The sequence below is a fragment of the Danio rerio genome, chromosome 23 (genome assembly GCF_049306965.1).
Source record: "Danio rerio strain Tuebingen ecotype United States chromosome 23, GRCz12tu, whole genome shotgun sequence".
In the NCBI taxonomy this organism is placed as follows: Eukaryota; Metazoa; Chordata; class Actinopteri; order Cypriniformes; family Danionidae; genus Danio; species Danio rerio.
This window is the reverse complement of record NC_133198.1, coordinates 5,207,501-5,234,850: the sequence shown is the minus strand read 5'-3', so window position 1 is coordinate 5,234,850 and position 27,350 is coordinate 5,207,501. Positions and strand designations below refer to the sequence as shown.

The 27,350-nt window shown below is 36.0% G+C and overlaps 3 protein-coding genes across 8 annotated transcripts in view; 2 read left to right on the top strand and 1 right to left on the bottom strand.

The window, feature by feature from the left end:
- Positions 1-212: 212 nt before the first annotated feature.
- Positions 213-3,542, bottom strand: ube2t (ubiquitin-conjugating enzyme E2T (putative)). Its single transcript, NM_001077295.2, is given in 7 exon segments — positions 213-456; positions 586-669; positions 1,206-1,304; positions 1,493-1,598; positions 3,093-3,162; positions 3,257-3,370; positions 3,472-3,542. Coding segments are annotated over 6 exon segments (585 nt in total). The 5' UTR covers positions 3,366-3,370; positions 3,472-3,542; the 3' UTR covers positions 213-339.
- A 2,768-nt stretch (positions 3,543-6,310) lies between these two features.
- Positions 6,311-22,664, top strand: etv7 (ETS variant transcription factor 7). 6 transcript variants are annotated; one of them, XM_073937905.1, is made up of 9 exons: positions 6,384-6,659; positions 8,237-8,363; positions 11,709-11,847; positions 11,933-12,040; positions 13,852-13,929; positions 16,382-16,546; positions 16,974-17,116; positions 20,877-20,977; positions 21,932-22,664. In XM_073937905.1, the coding sequence occupies exons 2-9, from the start codon at positions 8,244-8,246 to the stop codon at positions 22,113-22,115; spliced, it is 1,038 nt and encodes a 345-aa protein (XP_073794006.1). In that variant the 5' UTR covers positions 6,384-6,659; positions 8,237-8,243; the 3' UTR covers positions 22,116-22,664.
- Positions 22,665-26,129: 3,465 nt separating this feature from the next.
- The window catches only part of pnpla1 (patatin-like phospholipase domain containing 1), a 17,309-nt gene continuing 16,088 nt past the window's right edge, over positions 26,130-27,350 (top strand). Inside the window, exon 1 of the mRNA XM_073939756.1 lies at positions 26,130-26,508. Coding sequence (XP_073795857.1) covers positions 26,304-26,508 — 205 coding nt within the window. The 5' untranslated portion in view covers positions 26,130-26,303. The remainder of the gene's footprint in view (positions 26,509-27,350) is intronic.

The window sequence follows — 27,350 nt, the reverse complement described above, 5'->3', positions numbered from 1 at the left end:
ATAAAAAATTACACATTAAAGAATATTTGTTGTACTGTAAATTTAGAAATCATTACTTTTATTTTCATTAACTTTTTTTCTGATTTAGGGTTGTATGAGACTAGCTAATATAGAATTCACTTACAGCAATTATAATGCAAAAAGACTTTACTGATAAATGGATAGTATCAAGTAGAATGACAAACAAAAAAAAAATAAATGAAATTTTATGATTTTACCATTTTAAATATTTTATTACATTAACATCAATTATACACAAGTAAAATAATCAAGCCAGAGTAACAATTTAGACAATAAACAACTCAAAATTGTATATCAGTCATCAGTGAAATAGAGCTGCTACAAGCACACTTTTTTGGTGTGCTCTAAGTTCTCCTGCGCACTAAGTGCTTCTCTCTTGTGTGAGGTTTTCAGATTTTTATTCTCAGGAGTCTTTCCATCCGTCTCCACGCAACCCTTCAAACATGAGAGAGACAGTGAAAGCTGTGAATAATAATAATGACTGTAACAATGTCTCCCCTCAGTGGCTCAAAAGTGTATGAGACATTTTGTACAAATTACAGTCCCAATAACCCCAACTCTCACCTTGTTCTTCTGAATTGCATGCTCAGCTGTCCATTTCTTTGCCTTTTCAAGATATAGTGGTTTGTTGTATTTAAATTCTGAGGACTGAAAGGCATTCAATTAATTGTGATGAATATGTAGAAAGCAAACAAATGCAAATACATTACTATAATAATTCCAGAAGTTACAAACATGAAAAACTAAAGGCTGATTTATACTTCTGCCGCAAGCGCACGTGTATGCTACAGCGCGGTCTATGCACGGAGGCATAGCCCTCGCCATGGCCGTCGCTGACGAGCACCTCCCAAAAAAACGTAACTACATTTTAACTAACTGGAAAGTTTTGTTTTGTGTTTACCTCATGGTTAAAGTTGTTGCACGTCTGGCGGTTCCTGCCGCAAAATGAGCGAGTTTGAACCACTTGTACATTAAGGAAGCATTCAGAAAAAACAAAACACCAGCGAAGAAACTGGACACAGAGAAACAAACACCTCACTGCCAACTAGTGTTTCGGAAGTGTTATTGCAGAGCAACAGAAAAAAGTATGCACAGCTACGCACGTTGCATGCGCCGTAGGTCACGCTGATCACTTAACGCAGAAGTATAAACCAGGCTTTATGGGTAACTGAATTAAAACTCACTATATCAGCCATGAGAGGGTCGTCAGGGTTTGGTTCGGCCATCAATAACTGTATGGATGTGAGAACTGTTGAAATGTTAAGCGAGGGCCTCCAAGCTCCCTTTAAAAAACAATGCTTATAAATATCAGCATGTGACATGTCAGTAGTTTACAACCACAAGAGAGTTGCAAAAAGGTCTATCAAGTTAATACAACTAAAAATACCAAAATATTTCAAAACAGAATTCAAATTTTGAGTGGAAAAATACATATTATTGGTACATTATTGTTGCTGTTTTTAGCATCTACCTTTGGTGGCAGTTTCAGAGCGTCAAGACAAATGCGTCCTGCATTATCAATGTTGGGGTGATAAATGGGAGTCAGGAAACGCATTTTTGGAGGTTCAAATGGATACCTTAAAACAATGAACAAAAGTGTTAAGCAGGCATTTAAACCAAGTAATCATTTAAATTTATTTAAAAAAATCTTTAAAATGGCTTATTAGGAAAAAAATACTGATTTTTTCAATTGATCTCTGCTTTATTCAATCCAATTAATAAATCAAAAGCAGATTAATTCAGTAACAGCTTTACTCGGACACAAATCCAGATTTATAAGGAACCATTTTCAATGGTGAAATAGAGGAAAAAGACAACATTGTATCTAAAATGACTAAATACACAGTAACGTTATTGAACTACTGTTTGTACAATTATGCATGTGATGTTTCAGGAAAACGACACTCTTGCCAGAGTATTATGCCAAATGGATACAGGAATATTTACAGCACATTTTTGAAGTGAAATGCCTTTTTTTTTTTTTTTTTTTTTTTTTAAGACATGATAATACTCTGGTGTGCAATAATATTGATAACACATGATTCTAGCATGAATTTAAAGATTTTTTATATCAATTATATGATTATTGCTAGTTTAATTTCTAAATTGTCATAAAAAACAATCATGAACATGGGAATGTGCTATGGTCCACGGCAACTTCATGCCTAGCGTACGTACATTTCTTGTACAATATACAAAATATTCATAATCACCACTGTAAGTACATATATGTGATATGAAATACTTAAAAAAATGGTTGGGCTGTTATCATAATTGTACAAAAGCAAACACACTGAAAAAAAAAAAAAAAATCTGATAACCCATATGTGGCCCATTTGTGAGCTGTGTGTGTGTAAGCTGCCTAACCGGGGCCCACATTCAGCTCAACAAAATGCCCACTTTGAGCCCATGCCCACTTGACACCCACACGGCCCAAAAAATCCTATGTGGACATGTCGGCTGGGTTGTTATGATCAAATTTTTTAATGCACCCAGAAACACTGTTTTTCTTTTTTTTTTTTCTAAAACAATTATCATAGTGTAAAAATGTTATATTGTTACAACCTACCTGTACTGTTTAAAGCACTGCATTTTTTTAAAATCAAGTCTGAAATGGCACAACTTTGAAACAACATTAGTACCATTAAACTGACTGTGAACAATGCTGTGCTTTGATAGTCATTAGCATAGAGGTAAAGTTGGTTTTATATCCGCACATTCATTCATTTAGCAGTCTCTATATTGTTTACCATGTTGTTTTGAATATTGGATAGAAATTAGCATGCAAATATGACTTCTAAACAACATTAACACTACCTATTTCAATGTGAACAATGTTGTAATTTGATAGTCATTTGCTGCTAATATGATTTCCCCATTTACAATTTGCAAAGAATACTATTCTGAAACTATATTATTGAGGATAATGTCTGAATATCCAAATATAAAACCAACTTTACCTCTATGTCATTAGCTGCTAATATAATTTCCCCACTTAAAACGGGCAAATAATATTGTTCTAAAACTAAATTAAGAAGGTTTAAGTCCGAATGTGCAAACCAAATTCCCACCTCTCAGGTATGTTGATTTCCAATGTGAACACACCACCTTCATACGGAGTGTTTGCACCTCCAACAATTTCTATACTCCAAACACAAAGGTAAAGCAAGGGCGTCAGATTTGGATATAATATGTAGTTTCAGTAAGAGACGACAAAAGAGAAACAGAAACTGACGGGCTTGTAGTTCATCCAGGCGTCCCTCTGACTGCCAGCACGAGACTCCTGGAGGAGGTTCAGCGGTGAGGAGCTGCATCTCCCGCTTCAGACGACTGACTCTCTGCATGGCGACTATGCACATCAACACCACGCGATTATTAACAATTCAATAAGTACATTATTTTATTCAACACTGTATGAGGTCTTTAACTTAATATCGTATGTGTTATTACCGTCCAGCTTTGCTTGAAAATTCCGGCTGGCTGGTTGACTTGTGTGGTTTTGATTCTGCCCGCGAAATGTTAATACGTCATTGTGCGCCGGAGGTGCATCCAGATTCATCATGGGTGTTGTAGTTTTTTTTTTTTATGTATGTTTTGTACAGTGTCTCTTTTTTATTCTCTCTGTAGACACCGTGTATTCTTCGTACCTCGCTTAAACATTCGGCAGATCCTGGAATAACTTGACTGATAACTGATCGCTGGCTATATCTGTTTTTTTTTTGTTTGTTTGTTTGTTTTTAAACAATTTGCGAATAAGATTAAAATGTCTGGATGAACTGAGATCGCTGTGTGTTGCTCATGATTGTTTATAGACATTATAATGTCTGTTGTGATGAATCACAGGCTAATTTTTTATATAAAATTAATATAAAATATATACATAAAATATGTTGTAGCCTAAACTGTTTGTTAAAGTCCGCATGAACCGGAAGATGTGACCATTTATTTATTTATTTATTTTAATTTTTTTCCATAGTTTAGAGAAACTGAATATTAATTGACAAAACAGTAGCTGTGGCTTTTTTTATTTTTTATTTTTTGTTTGTTTTTTGTTTTGTTTTGGGGTTTTTTCTGCAAGCTGAATGGATGTAGTAAACTTTCATTTCTTTCAAAAAGATCGGTAAAAGGGTTTTGGGGAGAGTTAAACAACCTGTCACCTCCTCCTCAGCAACATGGTTAAATATGTTTGTGACGCCCAATTCTTGAAATGTATATAATCTAACAATTCAACACCCCCCCCCCCACCCCCCCAATAAATAAATAATAATAATAATAATAATAATAATAAAACAGGAAGTGCATTTTCAGATTTCCAATAAAGATTACAAGGACAAACATTTTTTTTCTCTTTTAATTACATGCACAGATGACTTGTTCACCACAATATTAGCAGCTAGATAACAAAATCATATTTTTGAATTGATGGGGACTTTAAATATGATACGCATAACTTTTCACATTTGCTGTGGGCCTACATTTTATTTGTTGAAATAGCAATTTATTTAGGTTTACATTTAGAGTGATTTCCCTTTATGTTAGTATTCAATTTTCCTGTAGCAGAAGACAAAACTGGCTAATAATATTGGCTGTGTCTATTACCATACACTCGCATTTGTAAAAAAAAAAAAAAAAAAAAAAAAAAACATATGGTAAAATTAGCCTAGGGCTACACAGTTTTTTTTTTTTACTTGTTAAAACTACTTTTTTAAATGAGCTGAAACAACACAAGTCCTGAGATTTCATTGGGACAACTTTTTTTTTTTTTTTGTATTGTTCAATTCACATTAATTTGTTAAAGTGTTAAGTTAACTTAATCAATTTGTGTTGGGAAAACATGAATGGATCGTGTGGAACCCTGCATTTTTTACAGTGTTTGGCTACATTTATAAAGCTTGGCAAAGTAAGCTTTAGGTTTGAATTTGAAATATCTCAATATGTTTATAAAATAGTTTAGTTCCCTGACTAACTTACTACAGGTAACTTATTTAAGACCAAATATTTATCAGTTCACCTAAATATGATTTTCTCATTCTAAAGATTGTAGCTCATTCCCAGAGGCAGGCTTTATTTTTCTTTCTGGTTTTAACGCCTGACATTCACCCATGGGAAGCGTTGACGCTGACGCCCCGTGTGAATGGGGCATTAGTCTGATGCTCTATTTCTGTCTGTGGTCTCAGTTGTTTTTGGTAGTTTATTTTATGCTTTTAGTAGTATTTAGTGTGTGAAATCTTTCCGCTCTTAAACACAATTTATTATTTTATTTAAAATAATTTCTTATAATAACTGTGTTTTGTGCTGATAATTAGTGGATTTACATGTGATAATAAATCAATAAATCCAAATACTTTCTCCAAATGATGTTTATAATTAAAAGAATAATTCTTGTGTTCATGGTAAAGGTTACTTACACTGAAACGAGTGATATATGTGAACTATATTATTTGTATAACTAGAAATTAAGTTTAATATCAATTTAGATTTTCCTTTATTGCTAACAAGCATGGACTTGGATGTTAATAATGCATTAGTAAATGTTAAATTATTATTAATATATGCTGTACATGTGTTGTTCATGATTATTTCATGTTAGTAAGTGCATTAACTAATGAACCTTATTGTAAAGTGTTACCAAAATAATAATAGGCGAGGTAGTGGCGCAGTAGGTAGTGCTGTCGCCTCACAGCAAGAAGGTCGCTGGGTCAAACCTCGGCTCAGTTGGCGTTTCTGTGTGGAGTTTGCATGTTCTCCCTGCCTTCGCGTGGGTTTCCTCCGGGTGCTCCGGATTCCCTACAGTCCTAAAGACATGTGGTACAGGTGAATTGGGCAGGCTAAATTGTCCGTACTGTATGAGTGTGTGTGTGAATATGTGTGTGGATGTTTCCCAGAGATGGGTTGCGGCTGGAAGGGCATCCGCTGCGTAAAAACTTGCTGGATAAGTTGGCGGTTCATTCCGCTGTGGCGACCCAGGATTAATAAAGGGACTAAGCCGACAAGAAAATGAATGAATAATAATAACAATAATAATTTTTTTATTTTATTTATTTTTTTAAGCCATACTCCATTCATATTATGTAGTTAGAAAAGCCCTCAGGGGCGCCATATTACAATATACTGTATCTTGCAAACGCTCCTTAACCTACATTTAACAAGACAGTGTATATAACGCTTAAAACAGGCAAACTATTGTTTTCACACTTTACTGTAGACATTTAAGAAACAGTTTCCTCTGATCGTTTTCAGTTTAAAGCTTAATAAAAAATGTCTTCTTTCCCTCGCATTCAATTCATTCAATCTTTCTGGGCTTTCAGGAAACACCAGACAAGCCGCTTGAGAGTCATACTCGATCTCTCCCTGCAGTGTTTGAGAGATTAGTGCACACAGTCTGGCAGATATCCGTTCTCTTTCGTTTTCATTTCCCGGAAGGATTCTGTATATTGCAGGCGCTTAAGAAAAGCAATAAGTCCGCTGCGCAAGATTACGACTTTTCACTACTCTACATGTATTTATTTAGTGTATCTTTTGACCATTCACTGACATTATAATCGGCAAATACTATCGTAGCGCATTTTTTAGAAGAGTGTGTCAAGTCAAGGTTAAAGAACATGAGTGACGCCTCTTCACCGCCACCTTTAATAAAGGTAAGTTATCTGGTAGATACACAACAAGCTTACTGGGAAAGTACAGTATGTGGTGGGCTACTAGAAAAACATTTTAAATAGTATAGTGAATGCTTTTATTAGTTTCTCAATATAGAAGCAATATATCTTCAGTAACTTAAAAATCACACCAAAACAAAGAAATGACATCCATGTTTTTATTTAAAGTAACTCTCAGATGTCATCACAAAACATTAAAAAATATCAGTGCAAATTTTAAAGCAAGTTTGTTTTATTCACAGCTTAAGCAATGCAAAACTGAAAATAAAAACTGTCTCAAATTTACTTTCACTTTTACTGTTTATTGAGATCGAACTGAGACATTGTAGTTTCTGCTTTATTCATATAAGGGTAATTCTTCAACACTTTTATATCCTTTGATCATATATCCAATATATATATTTGTTCAAATGCCTCATTCTTTGTCAAACTAACAATAAAATCTACTTAAAAAAATTGACTACCTTTCTATTATATTTTTTCATATTATTCAACCTCCTTTTAGATGTAAAAATCACTGTTTTTACCTTGTTGCACACCCTAAGTTTTAAACTGCAACAATGAAAATAACATCTTAAAATAATATTTATCTGGCATCTATTCATGTATCTTGATTAAGCGCTAGTGAAATAATTTAAATATTTTATTGTTATCAATGTGAGACTATTATTAATATTATTTTTTATAGAAAATATAGCTGTTGCACAGTATCAGTGTCATTTCCACCACAACACTGTAATGTCGCTTTAAAAAGTTTGTGTGGAAGATTATTTAGGTGGTTTCTATGACCTTCGAAGATGTTTTTTAAAACCAAACATGTATGGTAATGAATGAAGGTAAATAAGAGTGTCTTGGATACATGAAAGGCTAGTATCAATTCAAAGCTAACCGGTAAAGCTATTTTTAATTTTTTCACAATAAACTGTAGAAATGTCGTTTCCACCACTGTCATTTCCATCACCACATACATTTAAATATATATATATATATATATATATATATATATATATATATTTTTTTTTTTTTTCTCATCAAGTTCTCATCACTCATTAAAAGTGTATTCACAATGTTCTATTTAATATAGAAACTCAGTTTATTTATTTTCTAATAAGCTCTTAACCAAATTAATATTAAATTTTAGAGTATGACAGGTGTACAATTCAGCATACAACTCATTTATTTAATTGACAGATGTATAATTATTATATATATTGTGGAAAGATTGGTTAAACTAGATACAAAAATGATCTAAGACAATGTTTGACTGCTATAATTTATTTAACTTTGAAATAAGCTGTATTTTGAGATGTGGTGGAATTGACATTTGTTCAGTTCAGGATGGAAAAAATGTTTCTCTTCTTATCTAAGTTTGTCCTCTTACAGATCTTAAAACTAAACAAACTGTTTAAACTTTTTAGGTAATGTTGCATAAATTTTAAGTTTTTTTAAGCTTAAAGTGCTTGTAGTGTAGGAATAATCCATGAATGCATATTATTGATACATGGCTTTTTTTAAAGATATACATTGTTAAATATTTAATTCCAAATAATTCTTCCAAGCTTCAGCATGGCTGTAATGGGAACAAACCTTCAGTCTGCTCCCCAACTCTGCCCGACCCTCAGAATGAACCTTCCTCCGTGTCTGAGGCAGTGCCTGAAGAACTGTGCAAACTGCCAGGACGATTACGTACGTTCCTTCTAAACAAAACTCTAATGTGATCACATTTAAAGCATACAGACCACAATGACATACATAAGAGGACGAAATCACTTAAACTTAATTTTTCAACATCATTCTAAACATTGTCTTCTAAGGCAGATGCTTAGAAGAATGCCCAAGCTGCACACTGATCAGCTGCCAGATACTCTAAAGCAGTGGTCACCAAACTTGTTCCTGGAGGGCCGGTGTCCTGCAGATTTTATCGCCAACCCTAATCAAACACACCTGAACAAGCTAATCAAGGTCTTACAAGGTATACTTGAAAAATCCAGGCAGATGTGTTGAGGCAAAATAGAGCTAAACCCAGCAGGGACACCGGCCCTCCAGGACCAGGATTGGTGACCCCTGCTCTAAAGGGATTTTCACATGTTATGTATTCACTTCACACAGCTCATAACATACACCAGTAAATATTGATCCCTATACACTTTTAAAGGGAAGTTTTTTTTATCAGCGCTAATTTTTCCAAGGAAACTTTTTTTATGTTATAAAAACATCCTTTTTAGCCCTATTACGAAAGTAATTTTTAGACCAGGAAGTAAAAAGTAACACTGGTGGGTTTTTGGAAACCAGAAATAGTTCTCCTGTGGCATCACTGTGAAAACAAGCTTTTTGGAACTTGTTTTTAAAAGGTTATATTCATATTGGAGTGTGTTTGCAACATAGTTTAAATTATGTAAGTGAGGAAGAAGGCAAGGTTGGCAACTGAGGATAAGAAACAAGCACTTTTATTGGTATAGCAAAGCAAAAACGAAAGTAATGCCAGGGCATTTATAGCTTCCCTCTCAGGTTTCTCTCCCTGTGTGTCCCTCTCATAGAGAGACATTCATTCATTAATTAATTTTCTTGTCGGCTTAGTCCCTTTATTAATCCGGGGTCGCCACAGCGGAATGACCTGCCAACTTATCTAGCAGGTTTTTACGCAGCGGATGCCCTTCCAGCCGCAACCCATCTCTGGGAAACATCCACACACACTCATACACTATGGACAATTTAGCCCACCCAATTCACCTGTACCGCATGTCTTTGGACTGTGGGGGAAACCGGAGCACCCGGAGGAAACCCACGCAAACGCAGGGAGAACATGCAAACTCCTCACAGAAACGCCATCTGAGCCGAGGTTCGACCCAGCGACCTTCTTGCTGTGAGGTGACAGCGCTACCTTCTGTGCCACTACGTTGCCACTCTCATAGATATATACACTAGATATCGCATAGGGACCCTGAGCATGCGTCAATAGCGCTGCCACATTTGTACAGTGCTCCCAGGACAAATGTCATTCAACCGCACTAGTCAAGACAGTGTTACTACGTGAAGATGCTGGAATTTAGCACTGTCTATGGGTGTAGTACCGAACAAACAAAGAAAACAAAGCACACAGGCAAAACATTTCATAGGTAACATTTTGTTTTATTATATTTTTGTGTTATGAACTTTAATTCTACACAGGTAGCTTTAATGATGATAATACAGTCACTACTACATTCACCGTAAGTCAAAGTAGCACCAACTTGCACTAAACACTAGGCTTATTCTAGTTTTGTTCAATAAAATAAGCAAGCAATGCAAAAGAAATATGACAATATGCTGCGGTGCCAGAAACTTGTATTATTGTCGGCTAGTGAAGGAGTCGTTCATAACAGAATCATTCACAAACGAATCGCTCCCTCTGTCAGTATGAAAAGTGAAAGCAGGAGGGGGGGGTTCAGGACACGGATTAGATCAAATCTAACAGGGAGGGTGGATAGTACATGTCCATGCACACGAACACAAGCTTTTTGTCAGGAATGCTTGTGCAGTCACTCATCCAACAATGTAAACAAGTGATTTAAAATGAGAATTTTCAAAATTAAAAAAAAAAAGAAAATGCGTACTGACTATATACTTTATTCAACACAGGCTCATTGTGAAAACATACCTCCGTATACATTGCTGGAGAGCACGAATTATGTAGCCAGAGCTGCATTTTGTCTTTAAAGTGAACGCTATGGGGTGGTATGATGGCTTCTGGTTAGTTTCTTGATACCAGCTGACCGCTTACCTCCATGTTGACAGCTTTACCGCTGTTACCGTTTTGCCTACTGGCTAGCTATGTACGTCAGTGAACTTGACACAGAGAGGAGATGACCGTGATTGTGTTCAAGTCCAGCAAAGAATGGTTCCAGAAAGTAATAACAGGACAAGAATGTGGTAAGATCTGAACATGTTGTAAAAATAAGGCAGCCATAAGGGATTTTCTTTTTCTGACTGCTTTTGAAAACACTGCTGGTTGGGTTTAGGAAAGATGGTGGGCAGGTTAATTTGTGCCTTTAGAAAATACTATCGGTTGGGTTTACCCTTACAAACTCATTTGTAAGTCGCTTTGGATAAAAGCGTCTGCTAAATGACTAAATGTAAATGTTTAGGGAAGGGGATGGGTGGAGGAGAATCGGTCAGTCAGTCAGTGAACCCAAGCCAACTCTGGGAGAACATGTTAACACATACACAAACTACTCAGTCAGTCGACAACGGCCTCTGGTGGATTTCTATGAGAAGAGCAGGCGCAAATGGCACTTGCGAGAAAATTTGGAGATCTGAAAAAGTGTACACAGCGGCTTCTGGTGGATTCATGAAAACAAAAACTGCAAAAAACAAAAAAAACGTATTTCGCGCTCTCCAGAAATGTATATAGGGGTACGTATCAATAATGAGCCTGGGTTGACTTTTTTTGAACACTCCAACCTGCACTGCTGTATACTCCCACTGATTGATTATCCATCACAGACCAATGTTAGCCCAGATGTGTTTTAAAAACAAACTCCCCCTAAAAGTTAAGTAATGCTCACTGCAGAACCATTTGGGCAGAGCTGAGCTCCAGCGAGGGGGAGCTTGAGCTCCCGCTCTTCCTTGCTTGCACTTTTTCTATGAGGGATGTCACTGGGGGTTGGGGTTAGGGGTGGGTGTACGCATTAAAACAGCTTATAGGAGGAGGAGAGAGAGCTCAAGCTCCCCCTCTCTGGAGCTCATCTCTGCTCAAATTGCTCTGCAGCGAGCAATGTCTCGAAAAAGTTGACTTTGGTGAGCTGTTTTGAACTGTTAAACACCTGATGTCACATGGACTATTTTGACAATGTTTTTAGTTCCTTTTCTAGACTTTTGTTGTCTATAGAGGATGAGAGAGCTCTCGGATTTCATCTAAAATATCTTAACTTGTGTTCAGAAGCATAATTATTTTTGGTTTACTAACCCTTTAAAAACTGTTAAGAATATACAGTGTTTCTCACATAAAGATGAAAATAATGTGCAGGCATCAATCCTTCTTTGTGGAATAAGGAGGATGTGAATCTGTGGCTGCGCTGGGCTCAGAGGGAGTACTCTCTGCGGCGTGCAGACCACCAGGGATTCGAGATGAATGGAAAAGCACTGTGCCTCCTCACCAAAGAGGACTTTCGTCTCCGCTGCCCCAGCTCTGGTGTGTCACATTAACTTTACTAAGTTGCAGTAATTAGACTTGTCCAAACCAATTTATAATAAGCATGCACTCTTTACCGGAACAGGTGATGTTCTGTATGAACTCCTTCAACATGTGAAGCAGCAAAGGAGATGTGCCATCTTCAGTCCATCATCCAGCTCCGGCACACAGATCTCACACGAGACCACCACAGGTGATCTCTATCTATCTATCTATCTATCTATCTATCTATCTATCTATCTATCTATCTATCTATCTATCTATCTATCTATCTATCTATCTATCTATCTATCTATCTATCTATCTATCTATCTATCTATCTATCTATCTATCTATCTATCTATCTATCTATCTATCTATCTATCTATCTATCTATCTATCTATCTATCTATCTATCTATCTATCTATCTATCTATCTATCTATCTATCTATCTATCTATCTATCTATCTATCTATCTATCTATCTATCTATCTATCTATCTATCTATCTATCTATCTATCTATCTATCTATCTATCTATCTATCTATCTATCTATCTATCTATCTATCTATCTATCTATCTATCTATCTATCTATCTATCTATCTATCTATCTATCTATCTATCTATCTATCTATCTATCTATCTATCTATCTATCTATCTATCTATCTATCTATCTATCTATCTATCTATCTATCTATCTATCTATCTATCTATCTATCTATCTATCTATCTATCTATCTATCTATCTATCTATCTATCTATCTATCTATCTATCTATCTATCTATCTATCTATCTATCTATCTATCTATCTATCTATCTATCTATCTATCTATCTATCTATCTATCTATCTATCTATCTATCTATCTATCTATCTATCTATCTATCTATCTATCTATCTGGACTATCCATCCATCCATCCATCCATCCATCCATCCATCCATCCATCCATCCATCCATCATCACATGATCTATCTATCTATCTATCTATCTATCTATCTATCTATCTATCTATCTATCTATCTATCTATCTATCTATCTATCTATCTATCTATCTATCTATCTATCTATCTATTTATCTATCTATCTGTCTGTCTGTCTGTCTGTCTGTCTGTCTGTCTGTCTGTCTGTCTGTCTGTCTGTCAGCCCATCCATCTGTCCGTCTATCTATCTATCTATCTATCTATCTATCTATCTATCTATCTATCTATCTATCTATCTATCTATCTATCTATCTATCTATCTATCTATCTATCTATCTATCTATCTATCTATCTCTCTATCTGTCTGTCTGTCTGTCTGTCTGTCTGTCTGTCTGTCTGTCTGTCTGTCTATCTATCTATCACATGGACCATCCATCCATCCATCCATCCATCCATCCATCCATCCATCCATCCATCCATCCATCTTGTTTTCTCTAAATTATTGAAATGATTATCAAGGTTTCGATTTGCTGAAAGAAGCTGTGCTTTTGTTGTTGTATTGCAGCCATTTTGATATGTATCTGACTTCCTACATTAACAAGTGCCAGAGAATGAATGCAATGACTTGTTGAAGCTTGTAGCAAACACACAGCTGATGGAAATGAGATGCTGTTTTTAATCCATGCTTCTGAGCTTTTAAAAAGAAAGAAAAAAAAAACATGCTTAATCTGAACTTCTTATATTAGTTATGTGCTGTATTGACTTTGACTGACAAACACGGATATACTTTATTTGTTTAACAAGGGGTTAAATAGCAGCCATTCATTTGTGAAAGAGGGATTTTCCTGGTTGCAAAACTAGAATGGTTGCAATAGGTGTGGCTTAGACCTCTATTCAAACAATATTACATCATGTTTTATTTTCATATTTGTTTATTTTTGTTTCAGGCTGGTTTCTGATTTACACGAAAGGTTCATTTGCTTGTCACTTACAACTATAAATAGCATTTACAGCAATAATTGGTTTTGCAGGTCCTTATGTTCCCTCTAACAGATGTGTTCCTGTTTGTCCTGTGAACCCAAATTCTCGGGCGGTTTCAGCTGGATGCAGCACAGCTCAGATGCAGGACAGAACACACTTGTTTGCTGACCCTGAGCATCCACAAGACATGCAAACAGGTATTTTAAATGTATTTGCTTTATCCAATAGATCCTGAAATCTAAACACTGGAAAAAGATCTCAAGGACCAATTTTGTTTAAATATAAGACATACTGTAGACATAAATTTGTAGAGTACTTAATGAAATATTTAAAGGTTAATTGTGAAAATTGATTGAGTTTTTGATAATGTTTTATAACAGATATACATTTTAATTTAAAAAAAAATTGAAAAATATTGAAAAACAATGCCAGGACTTGAATTATTTTTCATTCAAATCATGATTAGGGTCAAATTATCAATAATAAAGACCCTTTTGCAAACATTTGATTGCACAATATTGTGTAGACTTTATTTTACTTTTTGCATGTACATACTATGTACTTGTCATAGTCATTACATAACCTTGGTGATAACAAGACACTATCCTTAAACTTACCCCTGAAAATAACCTTAATCCATGTATATACTACATTATTACGTAACACAGTACTTTTATAGGTAAGGAACCTGGGAAATTATAAGCCCAGGTTAAGTTCACAAACCACAAAATAAACTTTTAGTTTATGATGTCCAAATTAATACATTTTAGTGTTTGCACTTGATCCCAAATGTATAAATAGGAGAAAAAATTTAATTATCTAAAAATTGTATATATTGTATATAAAATGTATATATATATATATATATATATATATATATATATATATATATATATATATATATATATATATATATATATATATATATRTATATATATATATATATATATATATATATATATATATRTRTATATATATATATATATATATATATATATATATATATATATATATATATATATAAATATATATATATATATGTATATATATATATATATATATATATATATATATATATATATATATATATATRTRTATATATATATATATATATATATATATATATATATATATATATATATATATATATATATATATATATTAAGGGTGTAACGATTCGTATTAAACTGTTCGGTACAAGACTTTCGGTTCGGTACGCATTACAAACTGAATGATTCAGACTGATATCTAAGAAGATAAAAGAGAATGAGCATACAAAATATAATGTTTTCAGTGCAACAAGGCTCAACAATGCATCTCAAAAAACATGACAGGCAACATGCTGCCTTCCCCGCCCACCTCCAAATACTACTCCAGTCAGGCAAACGCTACACTAGCTTGAAATTGCGACAGTTTTGGTCGCAAATGCGCCCGAAATTTTATCTATGCGACGTCGTGCGAAAATTGATGTCGTGCCACCAGTTTTCACAGCAAAATGTTCACCACGTGCGTGGAATTAGGAGGCATTCACGCGTTAAGCATCTTTGCTACTAAAAACGGCAAAAGCAGCTCTGTGGCTTAAATGGTTTAAAATGGTTTAAAACAGTTGACCTGTCAACTTGCAGTAAACAAAGCCTGCAATGCTTGCCCCGCCTTCAAGCTCTTCTTATTGGCCCACTGCGCTAGAACAAACACGAATGGATTGGTCATTATCAGCCGTCAATCACAGGGAGCTACAGCCGCAAAAACGTAAAGGTCTAGATACGACAGAATGAAAACAACACTGACAGATTTAGTTTCAGAAACCACCTAAAGTTACAAATAATGGCACATCTGATTAGTGATTATGTAATGAATGTCAATCCAGCATTTACACTTTTCGAAAAGTGGATAAAAGACTTCCAGTGTTTATAGTTCGGTAAGAGTTTTCAGTTAACAGCTTTTGCCACTGAATCTCCACATTTTAAGCACAAGATGTTCAAACGTTATTTAATCCTTTATTTAATCATCATGATGCTGTCAATCGTGACACTGTTCACCATCGCTAAAGAGCATGCATTCACTGAGGTGCTGAGAAAACTAATATTGCAGCTCATTAAAAGACCGGTACTGCTATTGACGCATGAAAATAATAAGCTATATGTCAATATCATCTGTGCAATACCAGACACCATTCATGAGAACACAGCACAGTTAATATTGTTAACTAATAATAGTAAATTAATATCAGAGAAATTCTCTGGCTTTTTAATTTTTTTGCTGTATCGAAAACATACCAAACCTTGACACCACTGTGTGGTATCGAATCGAACCGAACCATTGACCATTGATATTGATTATTGTGAGCTGTTACTCCCCTAATGCCTAGATATACTCAGATTTTTGTTAAAGGGTAACTTTAAGCAATAGTAAACTGAAACACAGTGAGGTCATGATGAGCTGACGCAATGGATGAATAATTTGTAGTGGGTGATTTGCTGCATGCAGTGTAGATAGCCTCTGTTGCAATGAAAATAAAATGGTCATACAGTATCTATAGTAAAGATACAGTCCTGATTAAGCATTACCGATATTATATATGGATGAGTTTATGATTTGCTATTATGTAAATATCACTTTCATGACTGTTCGTTCTTTCATGTTTCGCAGAGATTTTCCATCATTCGCTCAAAGAAAAAATGCCACAGATATCTCCTGACAAAAGCAGACAGGCTATAACTGTTTCCAGTACAGAGGAGCCTCTCAACCTGTCCAATAAACCTGAAAGACCTGCCAAAAACACACAACCCTCTGAGGCCACAGGAAGAATTCCAGGTGCTCAAGCATACTGTTTCAGAAACTAACAACAGATTATTGTATAATTTATTACTTTTCAATCTCTTACTTTTCATCAGACTCTTACTCGAGTAACTTTTACGATTGTTGCTTTTACTTGAGTAGACATTTCCACAAGTACTTGTACTTTTCTTTGAGTATAGATTTTGGAGACTCTACTCACCTCTGGTGCTAATAAGTCTGAAAATGATTCTTATGTTTGCTAATTATTATTTTATTTCAGTTAGTTTGTCAGTGACTAATGTTAGTTTAGTTGCTGTTTTTAAATTGTTGTGAAATTTTCATTTTATTTCAGTTAACAAAAAAAAGTTTGTTTGTTTTTTGGCCAATAGATTTTGTCTTAGTGTTTGTTTACTATTATAACATAGGAAGGAACATCATTCTGACCATTCTGTCTGTTCATTAGACTGTAAGCTCTTATGGGACTATGTGTACCAGCTACTGTCTGACAGCAGATATGAAGCCTTCATACGCTGGGAAGATCCAAACGACATGATCTTCAGAGTTGTGGATCCCAACGGACTGGCACGACTCTGGGGAAACCACAAGGTACTAAAACAGTACAAGCAGCTCAACAAGTGTGCATTCACATTCACCATCACCCCATTTATGGTTGATAGGCCAACAATACTGATAAGTGGGTTTTACATGAAATTAGTCCTCTGCTTTTGACCCATCCAAGTGCACATAGACTTTGGAGTGAGGAGCACACAACTGCTGTGAGCATATTTCCAGGGTAGTGGACAGTAGGATATATGCAGAGCTACTGTTGTGTTGCTTCCCATACCGATAAACTTCCAGTGAACGGTTAATATGACTAATCAATTTTATGCAGTTCCTTTTAAAGCATCGATGTTGTAATGTCTTTAAAATACATTCGGTTAAATAGACTCTAGCATTCATTAAATTGGTCAAATGTAAAACGAGATGAAAAGCTGTTTACATGCAAGTGCCTGTCCGGAACAGCAGGCGAGCGCAGACACTCCATTGAAAATACTGGAGAAAAATAAATGTTCATATTTTAAAGATATGGCGTAGAAATTTTTTTAATGAAGTGCTTCTTGTACATATTACGTATCCATCAGGCAGTGAAAGTTGATTTTTAAAGAAAACAGAGCTTAAAACCGCTGGCTCCAGTTCACCGGAAGCGTTTGACCCAGGTTACTGAAAAATTAAAACTCCTTCTGCATATTTCCTACTATCGTTTCCAGAGCAAGTAGGAGTTAGGTGCCTTGCCCATGGGCACTTCAGCTGAGAATCGAAGATTGAGAGACTGCCCCCAATAACATGCATTCAGCCAGGATTTTTAAATCTTCAAAGGTTTTGACTAAAATTTATGAATATTTACAGTGTATATATGTTAATATAAAGTCGTTATAAATCTAAATTTTTTGCGTTGTTTGGTCTTTAAACCCCCTTGTTTCAGCAGGGTTTTTTCACACCTCCTGACTTTTACTTTGGAAAAAGTCAGGAAAGTGGGCGTGTCCAGCTCAGAGTGTTGGTTTGAGCACGCACTGATTTACACAGAGGCAAAACAAACACACAGACACAGAGGACAAAGACAGTGATTGTGTTTACATGGACATCAGTAATCAAATTATTTGCCAAATTATTAAATAGTTAACTGCAGTTTGGCTCTTTCATTCAGGAATTCATTCATGCCCCTCGTGACAAACGAGATATTTAATACGAGGAATTGCTGTAAGTGTATTTTTCATGCAGTGTTTGATACTTCACGGCGAATAAGAGAAAATAACCTTTAGCATTTCTCGGTAACTTAGATGCACTTGGTAGGTAGTGTCAGAATGCTGTGCGTGTTATTCCTGTCACAAAATGCGGCAAAAATCCTACACGACAGTAATAGTTTGATTATGGTGTTTTTATGTTTACACTTGAAGTGCCGCATTTACAGCGAATCTTTCAGTCTATAATATTGTAGTGAAATTGATGTACTGTAAACTTTATTAACTTAGAAATCATTTAGACTGATTTGTCTTTAAAAATTGAAAGAGTACTGCTGACGATACACGAAATGACTTTACCACTGGTCGCTCACTTACCAAATCTGTAGAGACAGGACAATCAACAACAACTGGGGCCGTGTCTTTATTAAAAAGGAGATGAACGGCTAATCCGGATTTCACCGTTTCAAGATGAGAAAAGCTCTCGGGTAAAAAATGTTCCTCAGACACGTATTTCTGACATGTGTCACGTGCACTGTAATCCACACGTGAGTCCAGCTGCGCTCTCATAGTGGGAAAATGAAAACAAAACCATCATTTCAGCAAATTATAAACGCAACACTGACGACCCGTAACTCCAAACAATTTATGTTCTCCCGCTTGGTAACAAAACGTGGCGTCTCTTTGCCGTCTGAACAATATAAAAGGTAACAACAGTCTTCAAAGCTATCATACATATTAATGAGGTTGCACCACATACACAATAGAGCGCGCTGATTGGTTTGAACCAAGTCTTACTCATGAATGAATGCAGCACACTCAGAGACGTAATAAGGACCTCGCAGGTACAGACGTCCAGTCTACACGCTGGAATACACGCTAAGATCTCATGGTCGTGACGCAGCTTCAAAAATTCATTTCAAACTGGAAGTACAAATTTGTTCGAAATAACTAAAAAACAACCAATTTTTACTTTTTAGGGAAATATATGTGTCCTCATAGTGTTTTTAGCAGTGAGGTACACATATACGATTGTCAACAGCTCAAAACATGTGTTTTGGTGTTTTGTGATTGGTTGGCCATGTACAGTAGTACAGCTGTGCAGTACAAATTGCCATATTGCACTGGGTGTATGATTGGTCTTTACTTTAGTACAATTTAAAACATTTATAGACTGTACATAACAAGTGCATTGTACTAAATGATTAATTTGCAGAAAGTACATATAGTAATTAAGGCCACTTAATAAAAAGAACTCAAATGAAGAAACATTAATTCTATGGCTAATAGGCTGATAAGGTAGAGACCATGAATTACTCACAGAAATAACAGGGGAAACCATGACATATGGGTGCGCAAAACACAAAGCTAACCAGCAGGACAACACAGGCAGAACATACTGTAACGGCACTAAAACCAGGTGTATAAGTAATTTTAGGAAGCAGTTCCAATTTACTAGAATATCATCTACGTTAAGCTGATTTGACCAATGCAATCTCACAACAATTCGCAACTTTTTGATTTAGAGGCTTATTCGTATGAATTCGTACGATCTAATTCGTACAACTGTGTACGATTTGCTCATCACCCAATGATGGTTGGGGTTAGGGGTGGGGTTGGGTGCCACTCCTCCTTTTTAATCGTACACTTTCTTACTTTCGAAGTAGCCACTAAACTGACAAAACATAAAATACTTACATTTCCTCGTGAGATCAGTGCCGGCAGCTAGCTCTCTGCAACTCTTACATAGTTGCCCACTGAAGCTAAGCAGGGCTGTGCCCGGTCAGTACCTGGATGGGAGACCACATGGGAAAGCTAGGTTGACGCCGGAAGTGGTGTTAGTGAGGCCAGCAAGGGGCGCCCAACCTGCGGCTGTGTGGGTCATAATGCCCCAGTATAGTGAAAGGGACGCTATACTGCTAAGTGAGCACCGTCTTTCGAATGAGACGTTAAACCGATGTCCTGACTCTCTGTAGTCGTTAAAAATCCCAGGATGTCCTTCGAAAAAGAGTAGGGGTTTAACCCCGGCATCCTGGCCAAATCTGCCCACTGACCTCTGTCCATCATGGCCTCCTAACCATCCCCATATTCCAATTGGCTTCATCACTCTGTCTCCTCTCCACCAATCAGCTGGTGTCTGGCGCAAAATGGCTGCCGTCGCGTCATCCAGGTGGATGCTCCGCACTGGTGGTGGATGAGGAGACCCCCCCCCCCCATTGTGTAAAGCACTTTGAGTGCCCAGAAAAGCGCTATATAAATGTAAGGAATTATTATTATTATTATTATTATTATTATTATTATTATTATTATTATTATTATTTGACACAATCTACATTGTAAAAGTGCTTCAGAACTTAAATTGTGACCAAATCACAGCTAATAAGAATAAATCAGAACATCGAAAAAAACTAGTTCCAGCCAAGCAGCATAAACAAATTATGAAATTTGGACAAACCTACTAGGAAATACATTAATTTGATTTTGAGTCTAAACATGGTTTAGTGGCAGTGATAGGTTATAGGTTTGCATGTAAACAGCTGATTTCAGTAAGTTGAGTTTTGCGAGTGATCAGTGTATTGGTGTGTGTGTGTGTGCGCATGTTCTTATTTCTTTAAGTTTTGTTGCAGAACAGAGCAAACATGACCTATGAGAAAATGTCTAGAGCTCTTCGTCATTACTACAAGCTCAACATCATCAAGAAAGAGACCGGCCAGAGGCTGCTGTTTCGGTGAGTCTGCCATATCTCCTCTGGGCCGCTTTAGGCTCACAGCCACATCAGCCAGAGCTAACTGTGCCAAATATTTGCCAAAAGTGACATCAAGGTTTTTAAAGTGCACTGCGAAGGAAGCACAATTGTAAACATGAAGATTGCTAAAACTGCACTGTAAAAATAGTTTGAAAGCAAATGACACCTAAGACAGATGACCTTAATGCTTTTTTATTTTTAATAATTCCAACTTTGAATGTTAGAATGTTCTAAATGAATAGGGCATAGGGGGGATAAGTGGGAATAGATCACAGCCAGGAACTATGTTTCTAACTACAGCTCCAGAGCTGTAGTTGCGAGTGCTCAAGTTTGCGACAAAGTTTGCGAATGTTTGTTTGAGTGACGGATTTGGGAAATGGCAAATCAACAAACTATGTTTTTAATGACGAAACTTGCAACCTTAGTTGGCTAACGATGGTTTTGGGAAACGCACCCCAGTCTGGTGAATCTCTTTTGACATAAACAAAGCATTTTCATTCACAGATTTACATTTTCTGGCTCAAACAAGCATGCCACATTCAAAGTAGCTTACTATAAATCCTCTTTCTTCCTTATTCTGATACTGTTTGGCCTTTTACAAATTATCCCGACCACATCTACACACCTAATCCATTATATGACTGTTGTGTGATTGACAGGTTATATTTAATGAGCGTTTGAACAGGTGTAGTTTAAACACTTTACTGTTGTTTTACAATGAAAACATATGCATTCATTAATTAAATGGAAATATATTTTAGAAAAAAAGTATTTTTATTGACAAGTTTTTATATGTAGGGTTTCTGAACTTACACAAGAGGGAGCTAAAACTGTTGGCATGTACTGCATGATTATCTGAAATGGCAAAATACCCAGACCACATACTGTTCTATCACTGCTTCTGTGATTTCAGTCTTCTTACTCTGTGCGCTTCAGGTTCCTGAAGACCCCTGAGGAAATAATACAAGGCAGGTCAGACCGTGCAGAAGTGCCTGAGTCTCCAGACAGCCCTGTGTCTCCGGACTACAGAGAAGAAGCTCTGGAAGTGTCCCCTGCATCGACTCCTACTACCCTGAGCCCCAGCTCTGATCACAACTTCTGCATATCACCAATTCCATGACACTAACTACTTCATTCTGATCCAGAATCAGCCTAAGTAGCTAATTAACCTGACCTTTAAGCTTGTGGAAACCCCAAATATGAAACAACGTGAACTACAGACTGCTATCTACAGCCCCAAAGATTTCTGAGATGTACTCAGTAATATTTTAAGAGGACTAAACACAGCACAGGTTTGACTCAGGGTAGAACTATGTCATTAGTAGTTGTGGGGTTGTGTTAAATGTTTATGACACTAATTCCACTGATTTTCATGATGTTTGGAGACAATATGAAACGTTTTCTCAGGTTGTAAAACTGTGCAATGTAAATTTTCGAGATCTGAGAACTGCACTGCATCATTCACATATATATTGAACATTAATCAAATAATAGTAATCTGTATAGTAAAATCAATGAGTTAATTAATTGATTAATCTGTCAACTGTGTAAAATATGCTCATTGAAATGTGTATAACTGCTTAAGGATTTTTTTATAAGTAAAGTCTTTCAGTAATTTTTGAATATTTCCTACAGTAGTTTAAATAAATGAAAAATCCCATATGACAAATGATTGTGTACTTTGAAGTGCAATGATTTCATGACATCTGATAAAATCTAGATGCATGATATACAGTTCTCAGCATAAATGACTACACTTCTCACAGATCTCTCTTTTAATTTAATATATTTTTATAGGATTTTTCACATTGATATATTTCAGTATATACATTATGTTAGTCAGTACAAAAGCCAACACTGGAGCGAATCTAATAAAAAGCTTAAGATCCCTGTGCCAATATTAGTACACAGAAACTGATATGCTGGTTAAAAATATGAAAAAAATTTAAAGGGCACCTAGTTTACCGCTTTTTAAAGATTTAATATTAATATTATGGTTGTTCTGAGTGTGCCAGTTTAGGTTCAGTTCAAAACACAGTTCAGATTTGTTTATTATGATGTGTTAAAAGTGTTATGTTGGGGGCGAATACACAGCTCGCTGTTTTAGGGGTGTGTTGCTTCACATGAAAGTTAGTTTTGACTTCCCGCCCAATGTAACAAGGGGGAGGAGCCAAGAGCCCCCCGCTTTGTGTTTGGCAACAGACAGGCAGACAGAGAGAAGCAACATGAGTGAGAGGACCACCATTCAGCCGTATATGTACGGCTCGGACACAGACCAAGCAGAGAGTACGAAACCATTTGTGTCTTTGTATAGTTTTACAGTCAACTGTGTGCTAGTTTAAAGTGCCAAGCTTGGACACAGAGACTAATAACCACGCACACTGAATTAACTTTAAATGAGGCACCGGATGCACTGCTCAGAGCCGCACGTTCGCATGTTATTTAAAATGAAATTATTCAGATGGTGCTCTGTGGCGCGGCAGAAATATGAAGTGTCCTGAGTCGTGGCTGGGCGCCGCGGACTTGAAGCGCCGTTGTGTGTACCCTGACAGAAATTTATGTTTTGATTTCTAAAATGCTAGCGGCGCTTCTGGTGTGCGAACTGCAGGCAAGTTCGTTATTTTATTTCCAATGGAGGGACGTGCAGGTGAGGCAGCGTGCTCGCACTTTCCAGCTGCGCCTAGTTAAGATCACAGGGAGCTTTTGTAACCGTGAGAAATGCAAACGGCTGAAGTTTAAGGTAGACGCAATGAAAAGTACACGTTTGCAAACCCACCTAAAGTTACAAACAATGGCTCCGATGAGAGCGATCATGTGGTGAATGTTAATCTTGTGTTGAGCCCAATGTGCCTTACATCTAAAAATAGAGCAAGGCTGTTCCTTTGGTGACATCGCTTTGACTCACACGCTGAAAATGGCAAACTGCGAATATGGTAATGCACACATGTCAATCAATATTGGTGGGAGTGGGCAATGCACTCCTACGTCACGTTGCGGTCGATCTAAAATCCACTCCAATTGGTCCACCGTTTTTATGTTGTTAAATTGAAAAAAAAATACTGGGTGTGTTTATATCACCCCAATATGATGGTCTATGCGCTATACCAACACATATGTGTCCAAACAGCTTGAAAAGTAGATTTTTCACCATGGGTGCTCTTTAAATAAACAGGTAAAATCAAGAGATTCTTAAAAATATCTAAATTTTTTGGGTAATACTTTATTTTGAGGGTCCATTTGAGTATTAGTAGACTGTCTGCTTAATGTTTTGATACTGCTCCTTCAACAGACATTTAACTGACTATAAGAAACAAGTACATGTCAACTTATACTAACCCCAACCTAACAGTCAACCTATAATCTAATGAGAATTAGTTGCAATGTAACTTAAATTCAGCAAACAGACAATCAATATTAAATGTGACCAATTTTTGTTCCAACTGAAGTGAAATACAAAAGGACCCTTTTACATGGCACTAAACATTACAGGTAACACTTTACAATAAGGTTCATTAGTTAATGCATTTACTAACATGAACTAATGATGAACAACACATGTACAGCATTTATTAATCATAATTGAACATTTACTAATGCATTATTAACATTCAAGTCCATGCTTGTTAACATTAGTTAATGCACCATGAGTTAACATGAACTAACAATGAACTACTCTATTTTCATTAACTAACGGTTACTAACATGAACACATACAGTAGTACATGTATTGTTAATTGTTTGTCCATCTTAGTAAATGCATTAATTAACATTAACTAATGAACCTTATTGTAAAGTGTGACCACATTACAACATTTTAGCAATTTATTTAAGCATCAAAAATTATTATATATATATCTTTTTTAGGGTGGGGCGGGGATGTAGGATTAAAAGGTTCAACTTAAACTTTTCAAACACATAGACTACAGATGTATGTGTGTGTGCAGCACATCTATACTCTAGCATGATTGATGTGTTTCTATTTTGAATTTAAGAGGGCCAGACAATCAATTAAGAAAAAATTCAATGAAGAAAACAAAGCACAACAAGCTTATTTGAATTCCCCTCCTCACTAATGTGTTTCTGAAATCTGGATCTACTGTAAAAGATTATAATTGTATAAAATGTTTTAGTAGCTAATACTAACAAAAGTTCAAGTTTAGAGCGTCACGGTGGCTTCACAGCAAGAAGGTCGCTGGTTTGAGCCTCGGCTGGGTCAGTTGGCATTTCTGTGAGGAGTTTGGATGTTCTCTCCATGTTGGCGTGAGGGTTTCCTCCAGGTGCTCCGGTTTCCTCCACAAGTCCAAAGACATGCTATGAATTGGGTAAGCTAAACTGTCCGTAGTGCATGTGTGTGAAAGGGAGCCTATGGATGTTTCCCAGTGATAGGTTGCAGCTGGAAGGGCGTAAAACACATGCTGGGTAATTGGGCGGTTCATTCCGCTGTGGCGACCCCAGATTAAAAAAGGATTAAGCCGAAAAGAAAATGAGTGAATACATGAGTTCAAGTTTCTCCTTTTAAGCTGTGTGTTAAGCTATTTTTTCCAACCAATACATCTAAAAATATATTATATTTTTATTTCAACACAATCTCACGGCAATTAGTAACTTTTTCATTTAGTGGCTAATTCGTATGAATTTGTACGATCTAATTCGTACAATTTAGTACGATTTGCTTTTCCCCCAATGACGGTTGGGGTTAGGGGTGGGGTTAGGTGCCACGCCTCCTTTTTAAAATCGTATCATTTAGTACGACTGAAATCGTACGAATTTGTACGAATTAGCCACTAAACTGGCAAAACGTAAAATACTTACGTTTTCTCGTGAGATCAGGCTGTTTTTATTTTAGAAAAAATAAAATAGCTTTTGGATCCAATGTTAAAGAGTTCACAGTGTTCTCCTCTGTGATTATAATCAGTGTTTGGTGAAGCTTGTGTCTATATTAATCTAGTCATGATGTTTTTTAAATGTCAAACCAATTCATATGACTGCTCTGGAGACAGTGATGCAGACCTTTACCTCAGAAAGCCTGTGAACGTTTCACACAGACACACATGCTGAATTACAGGGCCTCTTCCAAACATCATGAGCGAAAAATTGATTTGAGAATTTGATTCATCATAGTTCTTCATCATTCATTCACAGTGTTCTACTAGGAAAGGAGGGACTTGTGTGGTTTACTGGGTTCTTTCTGGATTAACAACACCATGACGGTCTGTTTTAATGTGCTGCACTGAAGCTGATCATCTCAAATCTGACTTTCAGTGCTGAAGAACCTACACTATCGGAAAGCGAAGTGATCATTTAAGACATGTCAGCACCGATATGCTTTCTGTCAAAAAATGACAACCTCTCTGTGTCTTTTTGTGGATCTGGGTTTCTAGCAACATACCAGCTCGGTGCTGCGCAGAGTCTCTTGGACAATGCAGCTTGGATCCTGCATGGAGCTCCACGAGTCTATGGTGCATCTGCCGGATCCCTCGTCGCTGCAGCTGTGGTCTGTGGGTCAGATCTAGGTAAGCTGTATAATCACATTCATTGATCGTTTCACTGATAGCCTAGTTCACCCACAATTGAAAAGTCTGCCATGAAGTCTTCAAATATTGCTTGCTTCTAACAATTTATGAGTTTCTATTCAATACAAATGAAAACATCTAGAAAATCACTGAAAACCTGTAATTGACTGCCAAAGTGAAGTTTTTTTTTTTTTTTTTCTGCGATGGGAGTAAATGGTAAAAAAAATAAAATAATAATAACCTTTATTTAATATATATATATTTATATATATATATATATATATATATATATATATATATATATATATATATATATATATATATATATATATATATATATATATATATATATATTTGCGTTCATCAGTGTACACAAAATCATATAGTTTTTATTTAGCAATTTGAGGAGTAAATAGTTAATACATTTTTGGGTGAGTAAATCTGCTGTAAGAAGTTTACTTAAATTATGTTTATACTTATGCATATAGTTAACTTACTCAATTTTTATTGTAACAGGTTTATTGACTTTTTTTAATGTAAAGTAACTGCTTTAAAATGAAAGGGGTTTACTAACGTTTTATAAAGAAAAGTCAATTGATTGCTTTAAAGTGATAGGTCAATCTCTCATTATTTACTCTCCTTCACTTGTTCAGAACTTGAGTTCCTTTCTTCTGTTGAACACAAAAGAAGATATTTTGAAGAATGCTGGTCACTGGAGCTAATTTTTATTTCCTAGTATGGAAGTCGGTGCCAGCAACCAGCATTCCTTAAAGTGTATTTGTTTGCGTTCAACAGAAGAAGCAAACATAAAAGTTTAAAACCACATGAGGGAGAGTACATTA